General features: G+C 39.1%; 1 protein-coding gene across 2 annotated transcripts in view; it reads right to left on the bottom strand.

The window, feature by feature from the left end:
- Positions 1-24,307, bottom strand: part of dph6 (diphthamine biosynthesis 6) — a 100,207-nt gene that overhangs the window by 50,003 nt on the left and 25,897 nt on the right. For both annotated transcript variants that reach the window (XM_084097317.1, XM_084097318.1), the window contains exons 6-12: positions 15,235-15,296; positions 13,898-13,992; positions 13,727-13,820; positions 9,340-9,484; positions 7,961-8,086; positions 6,229-6,358; positions 2,469-2,643 (exon numbers count right to left, since the gene is read on the bottom strand). In XM_084097317.1, the coding sequence (XP_083953443.1) occupies positions 2,469-2,643; positions 6,229-6,358; positions 7,961-8,086; positions 9,340-9,484; positions 13,727-13,820; positions 13,898-13,992; positions 15,235-15,296 (827 nt within the window). The remainder of the gene's footprint in view (positions 1-2,468; positions 2,644-6,228; positions 6,359-7,960; positions 8,087-9,339; positions 9,485-13,726; positions 13,821-13,897; positions 13,993-15,234; positions 15,297-24,307) is intronic.

Raw genomic sequence — 24,307 nt, 5'->3', positions numbered from 1 at the left:
CTCGGACTGGGGCTCCATGCAAGATCTCACCTCGTGGGGTCTCAATGATCCTAAGAAAGGTGAGAAATCAGCCCAGAACTACACGGGAGGAGCTGGTCAATGACCTGAAAAGAGCTGGGACCACCGTTTCCAAGGTTACTGTTGGTAATACACTAAGACGTCATGGTTTGAAATCATGCATGGCACGGAAGGTTCCCCTGCTTAAACCAGCACATGTCAAGGCCTGTCTTAAGTTTGCCAATGACCATTTGGATGATCCAGAGGAGTCATGGGAGAAAGTCATGTGGTCAGATGAGACCAAAATAGAACTTTTTGGTCATAATTCCACTAAACGTGTTTGGAGGAAGAAGAATGATGAGTACCATCCCTACACCATCCCTACTGTGAAGCATGGGGGTGGTAGCATCATGCTTTGGGGGTGTTTTTCTGCACATGGGACAGGGCGACTGCACTGTATTAAGGAGAGGATGACCGGGGCCATGTATTGCGAGATTTTGGGGAACAACCTCCTTCCCTCAGTTAGAGCATTGAAGATGGGTCGAGGCTGGGTCTTCCAACATGACAATGACCCGAAGCACACAGCCAGGATAACCAAGGAGTGGCTCTGTAAGAAGCATATCAAGGTTCTGGCGTGGCCTAGCCAGTCTCCAGACCTAAACCCAATAGAGAATCTTTGGAGGGAGCTCAAACTCCGTGTTTCTCAGCGACAGCCCAGAAACCTGACTGATCTAGAGAAGATCTGTGTGGAGGAGTGGGCCAAAATCCCTCCTGCAGTGTGTGCAAACCTGGTGAAAAACTACAGGAAACGTTTGACCTCTGTAATTGCAAACAAAGGCTACTGTACCAAATATTAACATTGATTTTCTCAAGTGTTCAAATACTTATTTGCAGCTGTATCATACAAATAAATAGTTAAAAAAATCATACATTGTGATTTCTGGATTTTTTTTTTTAGATTATGTCTCTCACAGTGGACATGCACCTACGATGACAATTTCAGACCCCTCCATGATTTCTAAGTGGAAGAACTTGCAAAATAGCAGGGTGTTCAAATACTTATTTTCCTCACTGTATATATATATATATATATATATATATATATATATATATATATAATATTAAATAAAATATATAATATAATATAATATAATATATAATATAACTTCAGAATTCAGAATACTTTTTACTAATTTTAATTCAGCTAGTTGCAACATTGCAACATTTCTCATTTTCGTTTAGTTTAACGTAAAACACTAAAGTAACTAAAATTTAAATAAAATTCATAAAAACTAAGACACATAAAACAAAACAAAAAACACGAATAAAAAAGACAAAACACAGAAAACAATTGCACAAACATAAAATGTAAAAGCGTGAATTAAAACCTACAGAAGTGTCTCAGTATCAGCAACATAAGCCAGTCTCTCGACTCGTGCGCGGTTCTCCTCTGAACCCTGACGTTAGCCGTTTCTCCAAACTCAGTCTAATAATGAATCAGTGGTTATTGGCGGGAAAGGTCGAGGGGGATTCCTCATTGGAGCGCGTGGCGGGGGGTTAGCGTGCGCGCAGGCTCAGCGTGGGGCTAATTATATCACTGTGGGGCCGAGTCTACAGGCTCCACTTCAGCACATGTGACGCGAGCGCTGGCTGTCGTGTGTGTGTGTGTGTGTGTGACGGGCTGTGCAACTGCGTTTACCCGTGATTGAGCTGTTGAGTTTAGCATATTACACTCGCTGTGTGCTAATTCAACACAGATTAGCATATAGAGCGATCGCGCCTCAATCATGTCAGCCTTTGTTTCCTCCATTAGAGGCTTTCGCACCGGAGGATCCGCTTCAGAGTTCCTGAACCACTGCCGGAAGTTCCCGGATGTCGGCGTGTTCACACCAAACACCAGCACCCGCCATTTTAAAAAAGCTGTGTAACACACAGATTATAGCCTATATATTTACTCCAGAAACTGACTCTACAAACATGGAAAACAGGGATAGATGAAGCTCTTGATCTTTACGCTGAGGAGAAATCCCAACGCGACTTTGAGGGACCAAGAGAAACATGATTATGTGTTTCTGCAACACAAACACACGGCACACGCTAATAACTCTTCATCACTGTCTACTTTCTATGTATGACAGTTCTATCTACTAACGTATTACAGCACTGTTAGTCAGTCGTTCTCAGCGCCGTCAACATAAAAGTCCCAACAACAAGTGAGTCTCACGTCACTCTTCACATTTGATGTATTTTTGTTGAAATAACTATGTTTCTTAATAGTTTTAACATTATATTAGATAATGAAATACATTTTATTTTACTGTATATTTAACTTAAGTCTGTAAAACCTAAAATGTTTCTTACGGTAAATGTCTGGCAACCACAGCTGCTGTTTTTTACCATAAATTTGACATTTGGATTTTTGTACGTTGAGCTAGCCGGTGTGAGCGGCCCTATAGAGAGCTGAAGTGTACCCGCGCGGCCTGGCTGTAGGGCCCGATGCTGGCCGGGGCCCAGTGAGACCGGCTCTGGACGTGAAGCATGTGTCTCTGAGGAAAGCTGTCGTTCTCGCTCGCCATCGTCCAATCGTGAAGCAGAACGTCCATCTGAAGATGCTGACCGAGCGGGAGAGACGCCTGGACACACACCCTGAGGAGACAACACACACTGAACAGCTTGTAACGAAACTTAACAAACGAGACCTTCCCAGACTTCCTATGTTGTCTATGAAAGCCTGATTTTTATGTGAAGGACTAGAAACATTTTAGCAACTGCAACATGGACCTTCGACCCGTTGGACCCCATTGAAGTCACTATATGGAGAAAAATCCTGGAATGTTTTCCTCAAAAACCTTCATTTCTTTTCGACTGAAGAAAGAAGACATGAACATCTTGGATGACGTGGAGGAGAGTAAATTATCAGGAAAGTTTAATCCTGAAGTGAACTAATGCTTTAAAGGGACTGTAGAGTTCAGGACCGTGTTACAGCGACACCGGTGGCCGTTAGCTGAACTGTACTATAAGTAGAGTTCAGGACCGTGTTACAGCGACACCGGTGGCCGTTAGCTGAACTGTACTATAAGTAGAGTTCAGGACCGTGTTACAGCGACACCGGTGGCCGTTAGCTGAACTGCACTATAAGTAGAGTTCAGGACCGTGTTACAGCGACACCGGTGGCCGTTAGCTGAACTGCACTATAAGTAGAGTTCAGGACCGTGTTACAGCGACACCGGTGGCCGTTAGCTGAACTGCACTATAAGTAGAGTTCAGGACCGACACCGGTGGCCGTTAGCTGAACTGCACTATAAGTAGAGTTCAGGACTGTGTTACAGCGACACCGGTGGCCGTTAGCTGAACTGCACTATAAGTAGAGTTCAGGACCGACACCGGTGGCCGTTAGCTGAACTGCACTATAAGTAGAGTTCAGGACTGTGTTACAGCGACACCGGTGGCCGTTAGCTGAACTGCACTATAAGTAGAGTTCAGGACCGTGTTACAGCGACACCGGTGGCCGTTAGCTGAACTGCACTATAAGTAGAGTTCAGGACTGTGTTACAGCGACACCGGTGGCCGTTAGCTGAACTGCACTATAAGTAGAGTTCAGGACCGTGTTACAGCGACACCGGTGGCCGTTAGCTGAACTGCACTATAAGTAGAGTTCAGGACCGACACCGGTGGCCGTTAGCTGAACTGCACTATAAGTAGAGTTCAGGACCGTGTTACAGCGACACCGGTGGCCGTTAGCTGAACTGCACTATAAGTAGAGTTCAGGACCGTGTTACAGCGACACCGGTGGCCGTTAGCTGAACTGCACTATAAGTAGAGTTCAGGACCGTGTTACAGCGACACCGGTGGCCGTTAGCTGAACTGCACTATAAGTAGAGTTCAGGACCGTGTTACAGCGACACCGGTGGCCGTTAGCTGAACTGCACTATAAGTAGAGTTCAGGACCGTGTTACAGCGACACCGGTGGCCGTTAGCTGAACTGCACTATAAGTAGAGTTCAGACACGTGTTACAGCGACACCGGTGGCCGTTAGCTGAACTGCACTATAAGTAGAGTTCAGGACCGTGTTATAGCGACACCGGTGGCCGTTAGCTGAACTGCACTATAAGTAGAGTTCAGGACCGTGTTACAGCGACACCGGTGGCCGTTAGCTGAACTGCACTATAAGTAGAGTTCAGGACCGTGTTACAGCGACACCGGTGGCCGTTAGCTGAACTGCACTATAAGTAGAGTTCAGACACGTGTTACAGCGACACCGGTGGCCGTTAGCTGAACTGCACTATAAGTAGAGTTCAGACACGTGTTACAGCGACACCGGTGGCCGTTAGCTGAACTGCACTATAAGTAGAGTTCAGGACCGTGTTACAGCGACACCGGTGGCCGTTAGCTGAACTGCACTATAAGTAGAGTTCAGACACGTGTTACAGCGACACCGGTGGCCGTTAGCTGAACTGCACTATAAGTAGAGTTCAGACACGTGTTACAGCGACACCGGTGGCCGTTAGCTGAACTGCACTATAAGTAGAGTTCAGACACGTGTTATAGCGACACCGGTGGCCGTTAGCTGAACTGCAGCACAACTCCTGAGACTATAGTCTGAATTAATCCATTTTCTTTGCATGACACACTGACATTACAGGCTCTATCGGCATTATCCTGAACATTATATGCAGCGCACACACACGTCACATTCATTTGATATTCTCAGCAAAAATGTATCTAGTCCATCACATAAAAATCAGGCTTACAGAGACAACATAGGAAGTCTGGGAAGTGGTGGTGCAATAGATCACAAAATTCACGGTTCGAATCATTTACGGTTTTTAAGCCACGGATCGGATCATTTTTCAGATCAGCAATTTTTTTTTACAAAAAAACAAAATAAAAATTACATATATATATATGGGGGGGGGGGGGGGGGAATGTAACTTTTAATTTATTACTTAAAGCTTGAAGTTCTTCAATACCACATCAAAAACTACTTGCCTAACTGATAATGTTCAAACATTATTAAAAACAAGTGAACAGTCAGTAATAAAATAAGAACAAATTACAAGCAGAGGTGAATACTAAATAACAAAGTTAAAGTCTAACAGTAGTAGTCAGGTACAGAAATTAATAATTAGGCCTAAATGTAAAATAACACTATTTGTTCACTGTAGAAGTTAAATATAGTTTCATCTTTGTTAAAGCTGTATTTTGTTGTATTATTAACATTAATGACACAGATGACAGTAGGAATATTAGTCTGCTGTCACTTTAAGACCAAATAAACTGACAAACATCCGGTTTCTTTCTCAACTGTTCACTTACGACAGAACCGAGAGAATACTCGCCGAGACGGGCATTTAGACATCTCTCTCTCTCTCTCTCTCTCTCTCTCTCTCTCTATGTGTGTGTGCATGCGCTTCGGGTGTGTGTGTGTGTGTGTGTGTGCACAGATAACTCGCAAGTCAAGTGCCGAAATCAAGTGCATTGTGGGTGTTGAAGTTTTTGACAAAAATAAAAAAAGATTAAAAAAAATAGATCAAATGTTATAACTCCATTGTCATTTTTATAACAAATACCCATTTTTCTAGTTATTCCCAGCTCTAAAATATATTAGCAGGTATAAATTGTATATTCTCTCGTCAATTTTACACACACATATATATATATATATATGTAAAAAATTATTTTTCATTTTAATTCATTCAGTATTCACACGGTCTTGGAAACCTGAATATATGAGAAAGTGTGATTTCTAGACCTGGTAAAGTCATGAAAAATAATAAATGTATGTAAATCTATGGGTATTTTTATTTTTATAATGAATATACATTTTTCTAGTTATTCCAACACTAGAATATTTTACCAGGTATAAACTGAGTAAAAAAAAAATAAAAATAAGATTCACTAACACTACTTGAAACCTTTATGCATCATGAATTATAAAGGTATTCATAATGCACATTGTAATGCATTAAATATTTTAATAAATGACTGTAACAAAAGTTAAACCCATTATAATATGAACAGATTTCTTGTTGCATCATTGGCTGTTTTAATGCATTGTACTTTCTAAAGGTTTCTGTAACCAAAAACTGCGGTTACAATTATTCATACAATGCATTATAAGGAGCATAATTAATGCATTAAAATACCTTTATAATGCATTATAGATAAAGGCTTGGAGTAAAAGTGTTATCCAGTGACGCTGAAGCTGTGGTGATGCTCTCGGTGGTGTACCTGGCGGGCGGATCGAGTGTGAAGAAGCTCTGATACAGAGAGTTGATGAGGCTGAAGTCCTGCATGTCCCTGACGTACAGATGGACCAGAAGCACATGCTTCATCAGCCAGCCGCTCTCCTGCAGACGCCCTGAGAACACACACACACTTAACACATCATCTCAGACAGGCAAAAATACCCTGTTCGGAGGAAATATGTCTTGCTTTTTTGCCATGAAAGATAAAAAAAAGTCTAATAAAATACATTGTAAACCTTAATTAAGGAAAATTGGTGTTCTTCAGTCTTGCCGAGCGAACTATAGCTCATTTTGAGGAAGATTTGACCAGAAACAAGTGACGGGTGTAAAGTGCAAGTTTTTGTGCATGTTCAATTAGATTGTTGTGCTAATTTTAATAATAATACCACCCCTAAAAAAAATCTAATTTCAAGAATCTTAATTAAGAAAGTGAATTAATTTTATTTAATTTTTTTACACTTTTTGTTTGTTTTTTTTACAAAAAATGCCCTAAAGCAAGATGCACTTAAATCTAGGTCAAGTGAACTAAAATTATTAATTAAATGGTATGTTTTAAGAATTTTCATCTATTTTCAGGTTATTGTGTATCTTAAACTAAATTAAATAAGCTGAATTTAAGGTTAAATATTCTTGTTTTAATGGAATCTTCACTAAAATGACTTATTATTTAGAGCTGCAGTTTTCAGCATGTTTGTCTAGTGTTAAGATCCAATAGCATGTATTAGTGCCTGTTCTCAAGAGCTCTGGCAGGTCAGCTGTGTGTTCCCCATTGGCAGATTCACTGGCTTGATTTCAGTTCACTTTGCCCAGATCTAAGAGCATCTCGCTTGTTTCAGAAAGGGCTTTTGTGCAGTGTTCTTCATGTTTCATTAGTGGAGTTTGCGGCTGAACTTCTAAGAAATCCTGCTTTCTCACCTCAGGCTCAGAGACGCACAAACACACACACGTCGTACATGAAAACACAGTGTTTTCAACACCCTGCCGCACGCACAATGGAAGCGCCCGAGACCCCATTAGACTTTCACACGCCGTCGAGTTTGTTTTTCCTTCGCAGGCGTTTGCGTTTCAGCGCACTTCGCTCGACAAGAAAGCCGGTCATTAAATATTAACTTGTTTAATATTGTCTCAGCGCTGTGAAGCTGTTTGGCGAAGTAAGACGAAAAAGATTAAATATGCTTTTCATCTGGAGCCGCTCCGGCTAAAGACTGCTCTGCTGTTACGGGCCACTCTTGTGAAAGTTCTGCGGGCGATAGAAAGAGCTTTGTTTAATCTGAAGTGTGTTTCGTGACAGATGGAGCCGCTGACACTCGTGTGAAGAAGAGCGGTCCCGAATAAAGAGCCCCTGTACCTCTTAAAAGTGCACTTTACCAGCACAACAACAGCGATGAAAGCGTGTGTGAACAAAGGCCCGTTTGCCGTCAGCGTGTGATGGGCTGAACTGCCCAGAAGCTCTTCATACTCTTCATTATTCAGGGGGAAAACAACACAAACTCAACACTAGCACTGCAAAAAAGCTTTTCTTACTTAGTATTTTTGTCTTGTTTTCAAAAAACTCTTAAATCAAGATGCATTTACTAAAGTAGTGAAATGCCATAAGATATTATGTCTTATTTTCTGGGGAAATAAAATTTGCTTAAAACAAACACTATTATCTGCCAATGAAAAATATCCTGTTTCTGTTTGAATTACACACAGGACACGAGCACTGATCTTACTCTGCAGGAGTGTGAAGATGTGCCGGGTCTGGCTCTGGACGTGTGTGTGTTCGGACCGACGCGCCGTCAAGCCACTGATCCACTGGAAACCCGACGGACTCCTGGATGAGTGTGACGGCAGACGACCTTCAACAGAACATCATCATCATCATCTGTACATGTGCCTCACACACGTTTCATCCGTTCACGCGTTCCCTGGGAAAAGCTGGTGACTTACATTGGAAACAAGCACTGTGTACATTGATGATATCAACTCTATATTTGCAAAATCAGCTAAACTCGTTAAATAACACGTTTCTGAACTCTACTTATAGTCCCTTTAGAGGATTAGTTCATTTCAGAATTCAGACTCTTATTCCTCGGCTGGATCGTGTCGAGACTTTGAAGCTGCACTGAAACTCACATCTGGACCTTCGACCCGTTGGACCCCATTGAAGACACTATATGGAGAAACATCCTGGAGTGTTTTCCTCAAAAACCTTCATTTCTTTTCCACTGAAGAAAGAAAGACATGAACATCTTGGATGATGTGGAGGAGAGTATAAGGAAGTTTTAATTCTGAAGTGAACTAATGCTTTAAAGACGCTACTCTACTGAGAGGGTTTTACTGTGAAACTGTCTATGCTAGCATGCTAATTACCTTGCTAGTAGGCCACACTAATTGACTAGTTGGTTGTTAAACAGCTAGTGGTGACTTAAAATGATTTTAAACACGATAAAACAAGCATTAAAATAATCCAACAACTGATAATTCTTATTTTAATTCACTCCATCAACAACTGGATTCACATGCACTGATGTTAGTGATGCATTCAGGTTATTTCTCTCTATAAGTTTTTCTTTTTCTCTAAAATGTGTCTTTGGTTGTCGGTAGCATTGCATAGGTTGTAATTTTTAAATTAATGGTGAAAAAAGATACATCAGAAAAACCAGCAGTTTCAACAGGAGTGTGTAGAGTTTTATATTCACTGTAAGAGGAAGCTCTTTTCTGGCACAGAGGACATCATGGTGCGGAACGATTAACTTTACACATAAACATACTGTATAATTTATAAACACCATGGAATTAATAATGGCAACATCCAAAACACATGGTTCATCCCCCAAAAAACACTGTATTAACCAGGGTGGCCAATGAGGTCTGTGCTTTTGTTTTGCTATTGTAATGATGCTACATGATCCACCGACTGGCTCGCCAACCATAAACATGGCATTAGCATAGTGTCTCATACCGTCCTACTTTTGTTTTGGTGTTGATGTTGATGAACCAGTACAATTTTGAAAGAATTTCAATGAAGTAACAGTTATACTGCAGGCGGACAATATGATGTGCTTTATACCAGAACACACACACACACACACACACACACACTCCTCACCCTGCTCCGGCTGACAACTGCGCTCCGCGTTTGATGGACATGCTCGCTGGACGTCTGGAGTTTTATCAGCATATTCCAGCTCTTCTGTCATCTTGTCAATGGTGTTCTGGCAAGGACATCCACTGAGAGGCAGTGCTCCCGAGCCCTGCAGGAGACGACACACACCATCACACACACACACACACACACACACACGCTTGATCAGTCAACCTGCAGGCTGATACGCTGGAAAATATATGAATATGATCATCACCTCAGTGTGGAAGCCCATGACCACCACATGCTTTTAAATCACAATTATGAGATAAAAAGTCGCAATTTTGAGATAAGTCACAATTATGATAAAAGTCGTGAGTATGAGATAACTACGAGATGTTAGTTAACAGGGTTTGAAATTTACTTTTTCACCCACCGGCCAATTTGGGTACTAAAGTTATCGGCCATTCAGAACTTCTACTAATACTTCTTATTATAGAGTATAGAAATATATATATATAAAATTATAAAATACATTCATTTCTTCTTGTTAATTTCAAACCCTGATTATGATAAAAAGTCACAATTCTGAGATACTCAGTCAATTATGAAATAAGTGTCAACACTGAAACTAATAATTGTATGAAATTATCAAAATGTTAATCAATTATGAGATAAAAAGTCAAAATTATGAGACACTAAGTCAAAATTAAGAAATAAGTGTCAAAATTGCCATACTAATAATTATGAGATAAAGTAAAAATTATAATATATTAAGTCATTATTATAAGATAAAAAGTAAATTACGAAATGTCAATTATGAGATAAAGTCAAAATTATGAGATATTCAGTCAATTATGAAATAAGTGTCAAAATTGACATACTAATAATTATATGAAGTGTTGAAATTAAGAAACATTAATAATTATCAGAAAAAAGTCAAAATTATAAGATGCTAAGACAATTATTAAGATGCTAAGGCATTATGAGATAAAGTCAAAATTATGACAGTGTCTTGTGACTTTTTATCTCATAATTGTGTTTTTTAAGTCATAATTATGAGATAAGTTTCAAAATGAGGACATACTTAGTCATAATCATGAGATAAAAACAGCAAAATTATAAGATACTAAGCCCTGATTATGAAATAAGTGTTGAAATTGACATGATAATCAATTATGAGACAAAAAGTAAAAATCCAAGTCAAACTTTTGTCATAATACTCAACTTTCTCTCATAATGACTTTTTATATTATAATTATGATTTACCAAAGCATGATTTTTCCCTCACGTTTGAAAGAAACAGGGCTTCCACACGCCTGTGTGTTCCCGGAGCGGGTTCGGTCCGATGTGTCCAGGGTCATCCGGGTCACACCCGCGGGTTTGCTTTTCTCACAGTAACATTTGTGATGTAGTGCAAGAAAGACCCCCTCACACACACACACACACACCACCTGATTACAGCATGCCGGACACGGCACATTTTTAATAAATATTTCAGATCTCTTTAATGTCCCGCTGTCATCTGCAGTTGACCGTATGATAATTAGATTAATTATGCTGCAGTGTGTGTGTGCAGAGGAGGAACACACACACACACACACCCCCCCAGAGCCGTGTCAGCGTGGATCTGTCAGCGTGACGGAGAGTGCTCTCGACTGAGCTTCTCTCGCAGGGTTTCCCTGCGCTGCGGGCGAGAGAGCTTGCCTTCTCAGGCCATGTGTTCTCATCCCCGATCCTCCACCAACACACAGCAGAACACACACACACACACAAATAAACACGCGACCGCATAGAGCCAGAAGCTGAGACTGAGGACACGGCGTGACCCGAAACACACCAACTCCTCCACAAGAGCAGATCCACAGTCCAACATCACCATAACCTGCTGATTATAAAACACACGCTGGTTTCTGATTGGTCGGCAGCTACTGTGCATCAATATTCAATACACATTTGCAATGAATATAGTTTTACATTTCAGTCTGTTGCTTTCATAAAACTATCACATGACACACTTCGAATGTAATGCGCAATGGGTGGGGTGTGTCTGGTAAGGGGTTAAAGGTCACTGTGACCTTGACGGATGCGTTCACATGCCGCATTATAACATGAGAGGAGTAGTATGGACACACACACACGGGCATGAACAGCACACACTCCTTAAGGACATCATCACAACAACAGTTAGAGGAAACGCTCAACACAAAGTCACATGAATAACCTTCCCAGCGTACCTGAGCACTCAGAGGATGATGTGAGCGGACGTGTGTGTGTACGGCAGGCCTGCTTTCAGGCACGGGTGAATATTGCAGACGTCACAGTCTCCTACACACGGGACACACAGAGAAGAGAGCTGGCAGAACGCCCTCCTGATGCTGAACCACAGACACACGAGGAGACTAACTGAGCTTTTCTGTACATCACTGGTTTCTGCACAGGGGTTTGAGAGTGGACGAAAAACAATGATTGATTCAATTTTAATGTGACATTAAATTAAACACACTAACCTCAAATAGCGATATATCTTATTAAATTGAAAGCTGCAATTAAATTAAAGTCCCCCTGTGGTGAAAATCCAGCTTTTAATGTAGTTTATGTGTCTATGTGGTGTTTTTAATATGCTTTAAGACAAAGCATGTGTAAATTCATAAGTCGACTCCATTGCTGAGTATTTCCTCCTTAAAACTGCAGTGAACCAAAGACAGTCTCAAAAACACGCTTTGAAATCGCTGGTGTTTCTGACGTCACAAACTACCTTGTAACCAATCAGATCAACGTGTGATCGTCAACCAGTGGATCTCTGAGCTGAGTGAGTGAGTGGAGGCGGGGCTCATTTGCATATTCATAGAACCGCGCATACTAAATGAAGCAAGGGTGTCGAGTTATATTCTTTATTAGAGACATTATTTTCAAGGGAAAAACCTTTAAATATGTCATTTTGGTGATAAAAGATGAGTTTTAAAGGGGTGCTATAATGCCCTTTTCACAAGATGTAAAATAAGTCTCTGTTGTCCCCAGAGTGTGTGTGTGAAGTTTTAGCTCAAAATACCCCACAGATATTTTTATAGCATGTTAAAATTGTCACTTTTTGAGGGTGAGCAAAAACACACCGTTTTTGTGTCTGTCCCTTTAAATGCAAATGAGCTGCTGCTCCCGGCACAGGGGGCGGAGCTTCAAGAGCTTGTGTCCTTTTACCTCACACACACACACACACACACAAACACACACTGAAAACTTAAAAAACTTTTAGCCTTTTATGTTCAAACCGTAGTCAGACAATGATGTAGAGACTCAAGAAGAAGTGACAACATGTAGAAGCAACAGCACATTTCTGAATGGTTAGTTGATTAATTTATGTAGCTTATGTGTAGTTATCTTCTGGTCATTGATTAGCATATTCTGCCATGATAATCTATAAATCGTGTTCAGGGGGCGGGGTTTATGTAAATTTTAGGGTTGGTGATGTCACTAACCCAGGAGGAATGTGGTGTAGTCTCTACCAGCCGTTTGTTGTAGTCCTTAAAACACGATTTCTTTAAGAGCAAATATCTCCCTTTGCTTTGAACTCTGAGTGTCGTAACTTTGCAGATGTTTTTATGCTCAAACAGCAACATTACACACTAACTACAGTTAGAAAAGTGAAATCATAATCAACCACCCCTTTAAGGGATAAAATGATTGAATACAAGGGGACTTTACAGTATATAGTCTGTTGCGCTGCGTGTTTCAGAACGAAGAGCGGCGGTGATTTCATTTACACATGAGCAGCTTATAGCGTGCTTTTGGGGGAAAAACATGAGATTATATTATATAATAACAATAATTATTATTATTTTATTTGAATGCTTCTGGAAATTGTGTTTCCTGGATACATTGAGTTCCCCCCAAAAACTTTGTGTTCACTCGCAAAAGCACTGAAATAGATTTTGCCTCCAATCTCATATTATTTCCATCACAAAAGATTTATGGGCAAATGCAAAGTTTCTCAGGGAAACGGAAAGCTTTGCTAGAGAACACACAAGCAGCGAAAGATCATTTCCTCCCATTTCACACATACACACACATATATACAGTGTAATAAAAGCAATAAAAATTTAACACAAAACAAATTTCTGAAAAAGTATTTTGTCTGTTTACTTCCATGTCATGTGACCATTAGCCTACATCAGAACCGATAACACTTATAATAATATAAGTATTACTAATATTTTAGGTCCAGTTGCTTCCGCTGACAACAGTTTTGGAAGGGTTCGATTCCCAGAGAAGGCTTGAACTCATGGAAATGTGCATTGCTCTGGAAATAGCAGCGAAGAGCCAGTCGCTGGTTCTGACATCACACACACTGACACGACTAACTTCATTAGTGGCCGTCAGGAGCAGGACAGGACTGGTTTAGGCTGAACCGTACTTCTGTTTTGTCCTCGGTGTGCATGCGTGTGAAGCGCAGGTATCCCACAGGAGCGAAGGCATCGGCCGAGTGGATCACGGTCTCCGCAGAGTCACTGAAACACAGAGCACACAGTCTCACACACACACACACACAGGATAAGCACACACTGGCGTTGTGTTTGAGACTCACATGACGATCTTCTTCTTGAAGAGCGGACAGTCAACGGTGAAGGTCTCGTACTCGCCTCCTTCCCCACAGATGTGAACTCCATACTTCTCTGAAAGCTGCCGCAAACATTCACACCATCACTACATATTCATATTACAGCAACATCACAGTTATTATTAATTACAGGATATAGTTATTTTTTGCTGGCTATTAATAGCAAATGTTTATATACACTACCGGTCAAAAGTTATTATTATTTTTTTTATATTTTGAAAGTCTCTTCTGCTCACCAAGGCCGTGTTTGTTTGATCAAAAATACAGTAAAAATTGTGAAATATTGTTATAATGTAAATCAGCTGTTTTCTATGTGAATATATAGTAAAGTGTAATTTATTCCTGTGATCAAAGCTGTATTTTCAGCATCATTACTCCAGTCTTCAGTGTCACATGATCCTTCAGAAATCACTCTAATATGAGGATTTTAAACATTTCTGATTATTATCAATGTTGAAAACTGATTAAAATGTTTTTTCTGCTTAATATTTCTCCAAGTAAGATTTAAAAAAGAAAAGAAAAAATGTTTATTCATCAAGGACGCATTAAACTGATCAAAAGTGACAGTAAAGACATTTATAATGTTACAAAAGATTATATTTCAAATAAATGTTGTTCTTTTGAACTTTCTATTCATCAAAGAATCCTGAAAAATAACATGTTTCACAGTTTCCACAAAAATATGAATAATCAGAAATGTTTCTTGAGCATCAAATCCTCATATTAGAGTGATTTGTGAAGGATCATGTGACACTGAAGACTGGAGTAATGATGCTGAAAATTAATTACATTTCACAACATATTCACACAGAAAACAGCTGTTTTACACTGTAATAATATTTTGCAATATCACAGTTTTTTCCTGTATTTTTTTGATCGGCTCTGTATTAAAGAACATGAGTTGATGTGGATTTGCAGTGAATAAAAGATTTTACAATGAAAGGTTCTCCATCTGACCTGATCATGTGTGATATTGGACTAAACCTTAAAGAACATCATGATGGTGATTTGCAAGAAACGAATGAATCAGTGTGTCATCAGTCAACACAGCCTGACATAGTGAAACACTTGATCTGAATCAATCAAAACTAGCTTTATCTGGACAATAACTTTATTCTAGATCTGCTGTAAAGCCTAAATCTCTGTTACTGTAATCTCCTGTTATCACTGTAAAGCTGCTGTGAAACAGTCTATATGTTAAAAGTGCTGTATAAATGAAGGAGACTCGAGTTGCTGTGAAAGCTGAAGCAGAAACAGCTGAAGGAGGTTCATTTTTATTATTATTATTATTATTTCCCTCTGACCTCGTGCAGATACGGTTCCATCTCCGCCAGGGATTTTCCTAAATGTCTCTCTGGATCCAGACCTGCCACACACACACACACACACACACACAACACAAGAGTGTAAGTGTTAGTGTTTAACACACTAACAACACGTCCCCTGCTCTGTTTGACTGTGCAAATGTGTGTGTACACACAGATCTGCTTTAACGCTCGACTCCTCTGAGAGCCGCAGGTCAACATACGCACGTCAGTCTGAAAATATTTTAGCATGTCAATACAAATGCATCACGAGTGTGATAAACTGGAGATGTCAGTCATGGAGGTTCACGAGACCATCATGCACTGCCAGCTGGTTGTGATCTGCCTCTCTCTGTACACAAGCCTTTCCATAAACAAACACACAAGTTATTCATATATCATGAGCTAGCATAGCTCACACAACATGGCCGCTGCGGGAATCAAATCAGGCTCACATCAACAACGCCCAGACATAATAAACACATATAATCCGACACAGAGCATCTGCAGGACGGGACTCAAACATACGTGGAACTTTCCATGATTCGGGATATACTTTTGTTTTATCTTTTTAAACCAATGGTCTGTGAAAGGAGCGGCTGAAATGATCTTCAATCTCAACCAAACTAAATATGTGTGCAGGCTTATTTTAAATGATGTCTACTAGCAAAATTTGGAAAATTACTAAATATTGTTAAAAAACCCTGATTTGTGTGATTTTGTAAGCAGAAACCAAATGCTTAAAGTTACTTATAAATGTATATTATTTGCCACAAATTAAATAAAAACACAGTACACTCATGTACTGTAATATTAAAGTCCCACTGTAGTCAATAATGCCTCGTTTCCACTGAGCAGTACGGTACGGAACGGTACGCATTTATTTGCGTTTCCACTATCAAAAGTTGTGAATGGTACCAAAATGCCGAACCGTACCGTACCACTTTTTAGGTACCCTTCCATTGGGGTACCTAGCACAGTGGAACGGTACTAAAAGGTGGAGCTAGACTCACTGCACGACGTTGATTGGTTGACAGAGAATCGTCACTTGAGTGTGCTACAAGGGGAATGACAACATAAGAAGCGCCATTTTTTAATATACAGTTTAATATAATACTACTGTTACTGTATCACGAAATGTAATTTTAAGAGTTTTTCAGGCGAGAATGTAGTTGTTTAAAGCTCAAATCTGTGTCGGTTGTGCTCAAATCGGTTTATTTATAAAGATGATTTTTTTTTTCCCCGGTTGTGAGATCCATGCGTTCAGCGGGGCTCGGCGCTCATGTTTCCCGGCTGGATGAGCCTTTCCTCGGCTAATCTTCTGACGTTCGTCGCTGACTCCGACGGTAGTGGTTAAACATGAGATATAATTCGTCTTGTGTAGACCTAACGGGCGATCTTTGCTCTCGTGAATATATAATGAGTTCCCAGTCAATCGTTTTGGCTGAGGGCTAAGTTTAGTTTCATATTAACGTTATAGGCTATTTATATTTAACTTTACTTGTAATGTTAGACTAGAGCGCTGCATTTGGATATTTGACTGAATTGTTTGCTTTATTTCTTATTGTATAGCTTCTTGTACCTTTTACTTAAACTTTTATATAGGCTATTATTGATAAAACTGAAATTTTACAAAAAGAAATATGGTTTCTTGTCTTTTTTTATTACAAGATTATCACTGATGTTTATTGCAACATTTGTACAAACGCATATATTGCCTGGAATATGTTTATTTATTTTTTTATTTAAACGAAAAGAGGTAACGTTAGGGTTGTGTTTTAAATTTCGTTTTGTTATAAATAGAATAACGTATAACGTGCAGTGAATAATGAATATGCGTTGCGCATGAACCACATTTGTGTCCCTATAATGTTTAATTTATTTAAATGAAAACGAAAAGAGGCAGAGTGGTGTTTTATATTACATATTTCGTTTTATTGTTTCTTAAAATGTACATACAGAGCAAGTTAACAGAGATAACCGGAGTAGCAGAGCGAGCTGAGTGACGCTTTTAAAAACGCGCTGTACCATTTGCATGTAGGAGTCGCACATGGCAAGTACAAACTTTGCGTACTTGATATTGAGAAAAGCCTAATGTCGGCGCTTGTCTTCTTGTGACAAACATGTCGAGGAGCAAGAACAAGATCTGCTGCATGTCATCCATTGTAGCATGTTCTACATGCTCTATGTTCTTCTTCGCGCGAAAATGACGTTGATCGAAACACCACGCCTATCAAGTAAGGGTACTGTTGGCAGTGGAAACGCTAGCCAGATCATGGTTAACAGACCCGAACCGTACCGTACTGCTCAGTGGAAACGAGGCATAATTGTATCCTTTAAAACTCATCTTTGATCACAAAATAACCCATTTAAATATTTTTCCTTGAAAAAAATGTCTTCATGCCCTAAAATATCTTGATTGTATCTCGACACCTTTGCCTCATTTAGTATGCGTGGTTCTATGAATATGCAAATGAGCCCCGCCTCCACTCACTCCCTCAGCTCAGAGATCCACTGGTTGACGATCACACGTTGATCTGATTGGTTACAAGGTAGTTTGTGACGTCAGAAACACCAGCGATTTCAAAGCGTGTTTTTGAGACTGTCTTTGGTTCACTGCAGTTTTAAGGAGAAAATACTCAGCAATGGAGTCGACTTATGAATTTACACATGGTTTGTCTTAAAGCAGATTTATTCATTAGTTCATTAGTTAACATTAGATAATGTATTAACTAACATAAACTAACAATAAGCAATACATTTGTTACAGTATTTATTAATCTTTGTTAATGTTAGTTAATAAAAATCCAGCTGTTCATTGTTTGTTCATGTTAGTTCACAGTGCATTAACTAATGTTAACTAATACAACCTTTGATTTTAATAACGTATTAGTAAATGTTGAAATTAATATTAACTAAGATTAATAAATGCTGAAGTATTGTTCATTCTTAGTTCATGTTAACTAAGGTAGTTAACTAATGTTAACTAATGAACCTTATTGTAAAATGTTACCAAAATAGCTTTTGTAATAGAGTTCACGGCTGAGCTTGATGCATTCAGTCTAAAATTAGTGTAAAAAAGCTACCATGATCTCCCACCCCACATGAAGCTTTCATTGCTTGTCATATGTCAGTATTTAATGGAAAGTGCAATAAAGTGGCCAAAACTACTACTGCAAAACCTTGTACAAACTCAAATCCATCAAGAGGTTAAAATCTCACCACTTTTCACAACAAACCATGACAACCCATCATAACACAAGCCCATATTTTCCCGTCCGCTCATGATTGTCGTGTAGCACTAGAGCGAACCGCAGAAAAGCGCCTTTCTTCCCGCCTGACCTCAGAGATCAGGGTCCAAACCACAAGCCCTGAGGGAACCTGCACTTTAGCTGGCGTGTTTTCAGAGGATCATGCCGGCGCGCTCGGATCTGCAGGGGATCAATGAGAACGAGAGCGGCCCCATTACCCGGCCCTGGGGAACACCGCTCATAATTAGTGTGAGAATATCTAATCTCCTCTCCTCTCATGTTAACCCCACACAAAGGTAACAGGGAGAACGCCATTAAAATTCAATCCTATTTAAATATCCTTTTTAATTAGTCATGCCTTTAAAACAAATTTAATGATTGATTTCAAACTGCTGAGAGGGAGTCTTTTTTATAATATCTTCATTAACGTCTTGATTTTAAATAAAGGATCAAGCACACTGCAAATTTGGTATTTAAAGCTAGGATGCAGAGGGAAAATAAAGTAAAAGAGACGGATTGCATCATGTAACTGTGTGTCTCGCTCCACTCCTTATGAAGTAAATCAGTATATCACTGATTCTTGAGAGTATATATACAGTGAAACTGAATCTGGGAAGAGGCATGCTTATAATCTTGGTGTTTTTTCTCTATTTCTGTCACCTTGATCTTGCTCCTCGCCACTGTCGCCTTCAGCTTGCTCAGTTAGGGTTAATATTCAGTAATATTATTGATTTAACTGCACTGACATTGTTGGATGAGAACAAATCTTGAACTGAATTAATCTGAATAATGACATTATTGCCTTCTGTAGAGCTGCTTTACAGCAGAATTGAACTTGTTGCATAATTTACACAATGAACTGAACTAAATCAACACTGAACTGAATTGAGCTGAATTTGCATCATATTTGATGAAGTGTGCATTATTAGGGGCCAAGCACTGAAGGCTGGCGTTCCTATTATTATTATTCTTCCGTTTCCGTTTCTTCTTCTTGCGCTTGAGTCAATGGTAGCCCGTAGAATCGTATGGTAAAAAGTTATGAAATTTGGCACACGGATAGAAGTAAGTCCAAACATTCACCATAGCAAATTTGGAGTCTCTATCTCAATCCCTCTAGCGCCACCAACTGTCCAAAGTTTGACCTACATCTGTGCTAATAACTTTTGAATCGCAAGGGCTAGAAACAATATTCAATTAGAACAAAATTTTCTGAAAAACCTACTTTTTCTAACTCCTCCAAGGCTGTTGCTCCGATTTTCACGAAATGTAAACCAGACCATCTTCAGACCGTGCTAAAAAAAGTTATGGAATTCAAGTCAATTTGTTAAACCGTTTTCAAAAAACGTACAAACAAATGGTATGCAGCGCTTGCGAAAATAGACGTAAGGCTGTATCTCCTCAATGCTTTATCGTATTCACAACAAACTTGGTCCATGTCATCTCAAGCATGACCTGAGGCTGCATGCTGTGTTTCGCCACAGTGCCACCTACTGGTCCAGAGATATGAAAAATTGCCAATTTTAATAAGTGTTCTTGTTAGATTCGGAGCGGCGTGCTGAGTCGAATGATATCCAATTTTTCCATATCGGTTATTTTGGCCGTCGGCCATTTTGAATTTTGTAGTAAAATGCTGTATTGAAAATCATAAAGTATTAAAAAAATGCTGTATTTTATGAATGCATTAGCGTATCGTTACAAACCTTGGTATGGGTCATCAGCACGATGCCCTGAAGGAGCCTGAGAAGTTTTGAGACAGCGCCATCTAGCGGTAAAATCAAATATTCAAATGCATATAATGTTGGGTGTGGTCAACTTATTTTTATGGGAGTCACGTCATTAGAATCTTGAATCCTTGTCGAGTCCAATGATACCAAACATGCCAAGTTTCACCTTATGGCTTGTGCAACATTGTGATTTAGCACTTAAAAAACTTCCGCTAATATCTTCAAAACTGTCCAATCGAGACGAAACCACCGTAGGAAATTCGGAAACATAGGTCGCTAGCAATCTGCTAATGCCCCAATATAAAAATTTTGATAGTAAGTGGCAAAAAAATCCAATCAATGTCGCCCATGAATCATTTATAATGCGCTCATACATATAAATGTCTAAAACTCCAAAACAAAGTAATATATTTTCACCAAATTTGACACACACATGTACTTTTGAAGGCGCCATAATAGAACAAAACACGAAATTGCCATTAATTACAATACAGTATTATGCCATTAATGTTTTTATATTGTGCATCGTCATCGTAGCTGTTGTAACTTTCTGACTGTCGACATAACGAACATCTAAAACCAGGTGAATATAGCAGATCTGGACCAACTACATCCATACTGGCCTAAAATATTCAGACAGTCAAGATCATCTCTCATTTACATGAGCTGCACGGCGTTCATTCATCTGCACCTGTTTTACTACCTGACCTAAAGCTAATTACCTCACCCCCTTATGGCACATTAAACACAAATAAGCTCAGTCCAAGCACCATTCATCTGTCTGCACGTCCATTCCCGCTGCCCTTTAGACAAGCAGAGTCCAAGCAGAGCCCCAAGGAGAGATACGCTGGAAAAAAGTCCTTAACTCATTATTATCCTATAAAACTCAGATTTAATCCAGTCAACTTCCAAGCCAGTGAACTGCGCACAAATGGATTCTCAAGTTTTGCATTAGATTTCATGAGCTTCAAATTAGAGCAAATTCTTTTTAGGTCACAAGTTCTTACAATACGGCTTTCTTTCCTTACGTGCTTCTTTAGTCTAGACTTCAAGACACCATTGTTTTTACATGCACTGGTCAAGTTTAGAGATTTTGGACTATTTTGCTTACATAACTTGTCTTCTTTCAGACTAGAGGAAACAAAACATCCAACATGTACATTTAAAGTCCCCTGTGGTGAAAATCCAGCTTTTAATGTAGTTTATGTGTCTATGTGGTGTTTTTAATATGCTTTAAGACAAACCATGTGTAAATTCATAAGTCGACTCCATTGCTGAGTATTTCCTCCTTAAAACTGCAGTGAACCAAAGACAGTCTCAAAAACACGCTTTGAAATCGCTGGTGTTTCTGACATCACAAACTACCTTGTAACCAATCAGATCAACGTGTGATCGTCAACTAGTGGATCTCTGAGCTGAGTGAGTGGAGGCGGGGCTCATTTGTATATTCATAGAACCATGCATACTAAATGAGGCAAGGGTGTCGAGTTACATTCAAGATATTTTAAGGCATGAAGACTTTCTTTCAAGGAAAAAGGGTTTAAATATGTAATTTTGGTGATCAAAGATGAGTTTTAAGGGAAAAAATTATTGACTACAGGCGGACTTAATACACATTTATAATGCTATACCTTGTGATATATTACCTTGGCAGTAAATGACAAAAAACGAATTGACACGAGGGTGTTTCTAATACAACAGCTGATGGAGTGGCGGAAAAATATATTTTCCTCTTTTGGAAAGTCGTTGAAACGCTATCACAGACTTTTTCTTTTGCTATTAGAGCAAATGCAAATACAAAAAATATATATTTGCGGTCATCTCCCATTCACCGCTATAGAAGTTTATGACTTTTGCTTCTGAGACTTTTCACAAATGAGAAAAGGGTCCATTCCAATACATACAGGAATCTAAATGAGAAATCACCACTTTAGCAGCTCTTACACCAAACTTTACAGGATTATTCCTGTCCACTGTATATTCTGGAGGTTTTTATTTATTTATTATTTTTTTAAAGGTTTTGTTCATTTAACATTCACCTGATTTATATAACATTTGATTCCTAAAAACATGGAGAAAATCATTTGAAAAAAACCCTCTATTTTCTGATTTCTGGAGTGATAAAAAGAGAAATCCAAAATCCCCTCCGCAAAAACCTTTAATACGTCAAAAACGATTAACAAGAATAATGAACTTGGCTTTATCCAATGTTCAGATTTATGTTATGGAAATGCATGCAAATTAGTGCATGCATATTTAATTAGATAATGCCTCATTTCAATATTTAGACAACATTTCAGAAGACTTGCGGTACAAATCAATTGTCGTAATGAACTGTGATTAACAGATTGGGATAATTCACCAAAAAACAACAATTCTACCATTGTTTACTCGCTCCGGTGCCAATGCAAACCTGTACAACTGTCTTGCTCCTGCTGTGCTTCGCAGAAGAAAGAACGTAATTTACTTTGGGAAATGTTTATGTTATTAGACGCTAGATTATTATTACAGAAATAATACAATAACTTTTGATTTGAATTGCTTGAAATATGATTGAAATCACTTAAAAAAAGGAAAATACAGTAAAGTGCAACATGTGCAAGTCTGTCATATCGGCTACATAAAATTATAATGAGAACATCACAATTGTGTGCTTGGGACATGGATTATAATGGTGAGACTTTTGTTTTTGTAATCAGGCTCTAAAAAAAATTCTATAAAAACTTGTATTTAGATTAATCAGCCGATATATCGGTTATCGGCTTTCAAATATATCGATTTATCGGCATCGCCCAAAATGTTCATATCGGTGCATCCCTAAAGATAACTGACCCTCTCAGAAAAAAAGGTACAAAAGCTTCCAAAAGCTACACCCTTGTACCTAAAAGTGAACATATTAGTACCTAAATGGTATTTAAAGGGCACCGTTCCAGTGACAGCTTTTGTACCCTTCTTGTCTGAGAGTGCAGGATCTCGTGGTCTTGAGCGAAGTAAAGTTTAAGAGGCTCCATATCGAGCAATCCTCATCTTTCAGCCTTATCAACGAGACTCCAGTATCGCCAACAGCATCATTAAACAGTCAAAGTCCCAATGGCCTGCCTATATGCTTAATGTGAACCAAATCTGCTACTGAATTAAAGCGCACAGATTCGACTGACAGATCCGCTTTAATCCAACGCCAGCTAAATTGGATTCATGTTGAGGAACATTTTAGCTTTAAAACGGATGAAATAAGCATCTCGCGCTGGAAGGTGAGCTAGTTCATCTCCTGAACAATGCTCTCGCAGACCCGAGCCGAAACAATAGTGGTGCGTTATCGGCCGATCTGTGAGCGAGAGCTTTGTAGGGGAGAGCGAACGAACACACACGAGATGGGGAGATTAAGACAGATCGGAAAATTTGTTCGAGCTCTTATCAGAAATTCAACAGCTGTGTGAGGAATAATAGCCGTACGACGAATACAATTCAGCAGACACATCAGAGATTTAATCTTTTTATCCAATAAATGGAATAAAGCTGCAATTATAACCTCATCTGATGTTTATCACAGCCAGTTAAAACTGACAGTGTATAACCTGCATACTGAAAGCATTAAAGCAGTAATACAAACATTAACAACACTAATGCGACAATCAATGCATGACTGATATGTGATGTTTATGAAGAGTATGAACTTTCATAAAGAGCTGATGCTCATAATCAAACACACAGGCTAGTTTTGTCCTGGGATTGAAACTGTTACTCTTAATATCACCAATCTCAAAGTCTTATCGCTGTTTGTGCCATAAACGTCAACAGCAAATCAGGATCAGAGTGAGTTATTGAGCTCCCAATGTGTGAGATTTTACATATTACCACATGCAAATACTTAACTACAGAATATTTAAGTACATTTTTATTAAAAAATGACCTCTTCAGCAACTGGTGAAGCAAGTTTCTCTTCGTTCAAGCACTTTATAAGGGACAGTTCAACCAAAAATGAATGTAATTATGTCAATCCAAACATGTATGACTTTCTGTCTTCTGTGTGAAAAAAAAAAAAAAAGATGTTTTGAAGAATTTTAACCAAACCTTTTGGTGACTTCCATTGTATAGGGA

The sequence above is a fragment of the Abramis brama genome (genome assembly GCF_963993115.1).
Source record: "Abramis brama genome assembly, chromosome: 21".
In the NCBI taxonomy this organism is placed as follows: domain Eukaryota; kingdom Metazoa; phylum Chordata; class Actinopteri; order Cypriniformes; family Leuciscidae; genus Abramis; species Abramis brama.
This window is presented reverse-complemented; position numbering and strand designations above follow the sequence as displayed.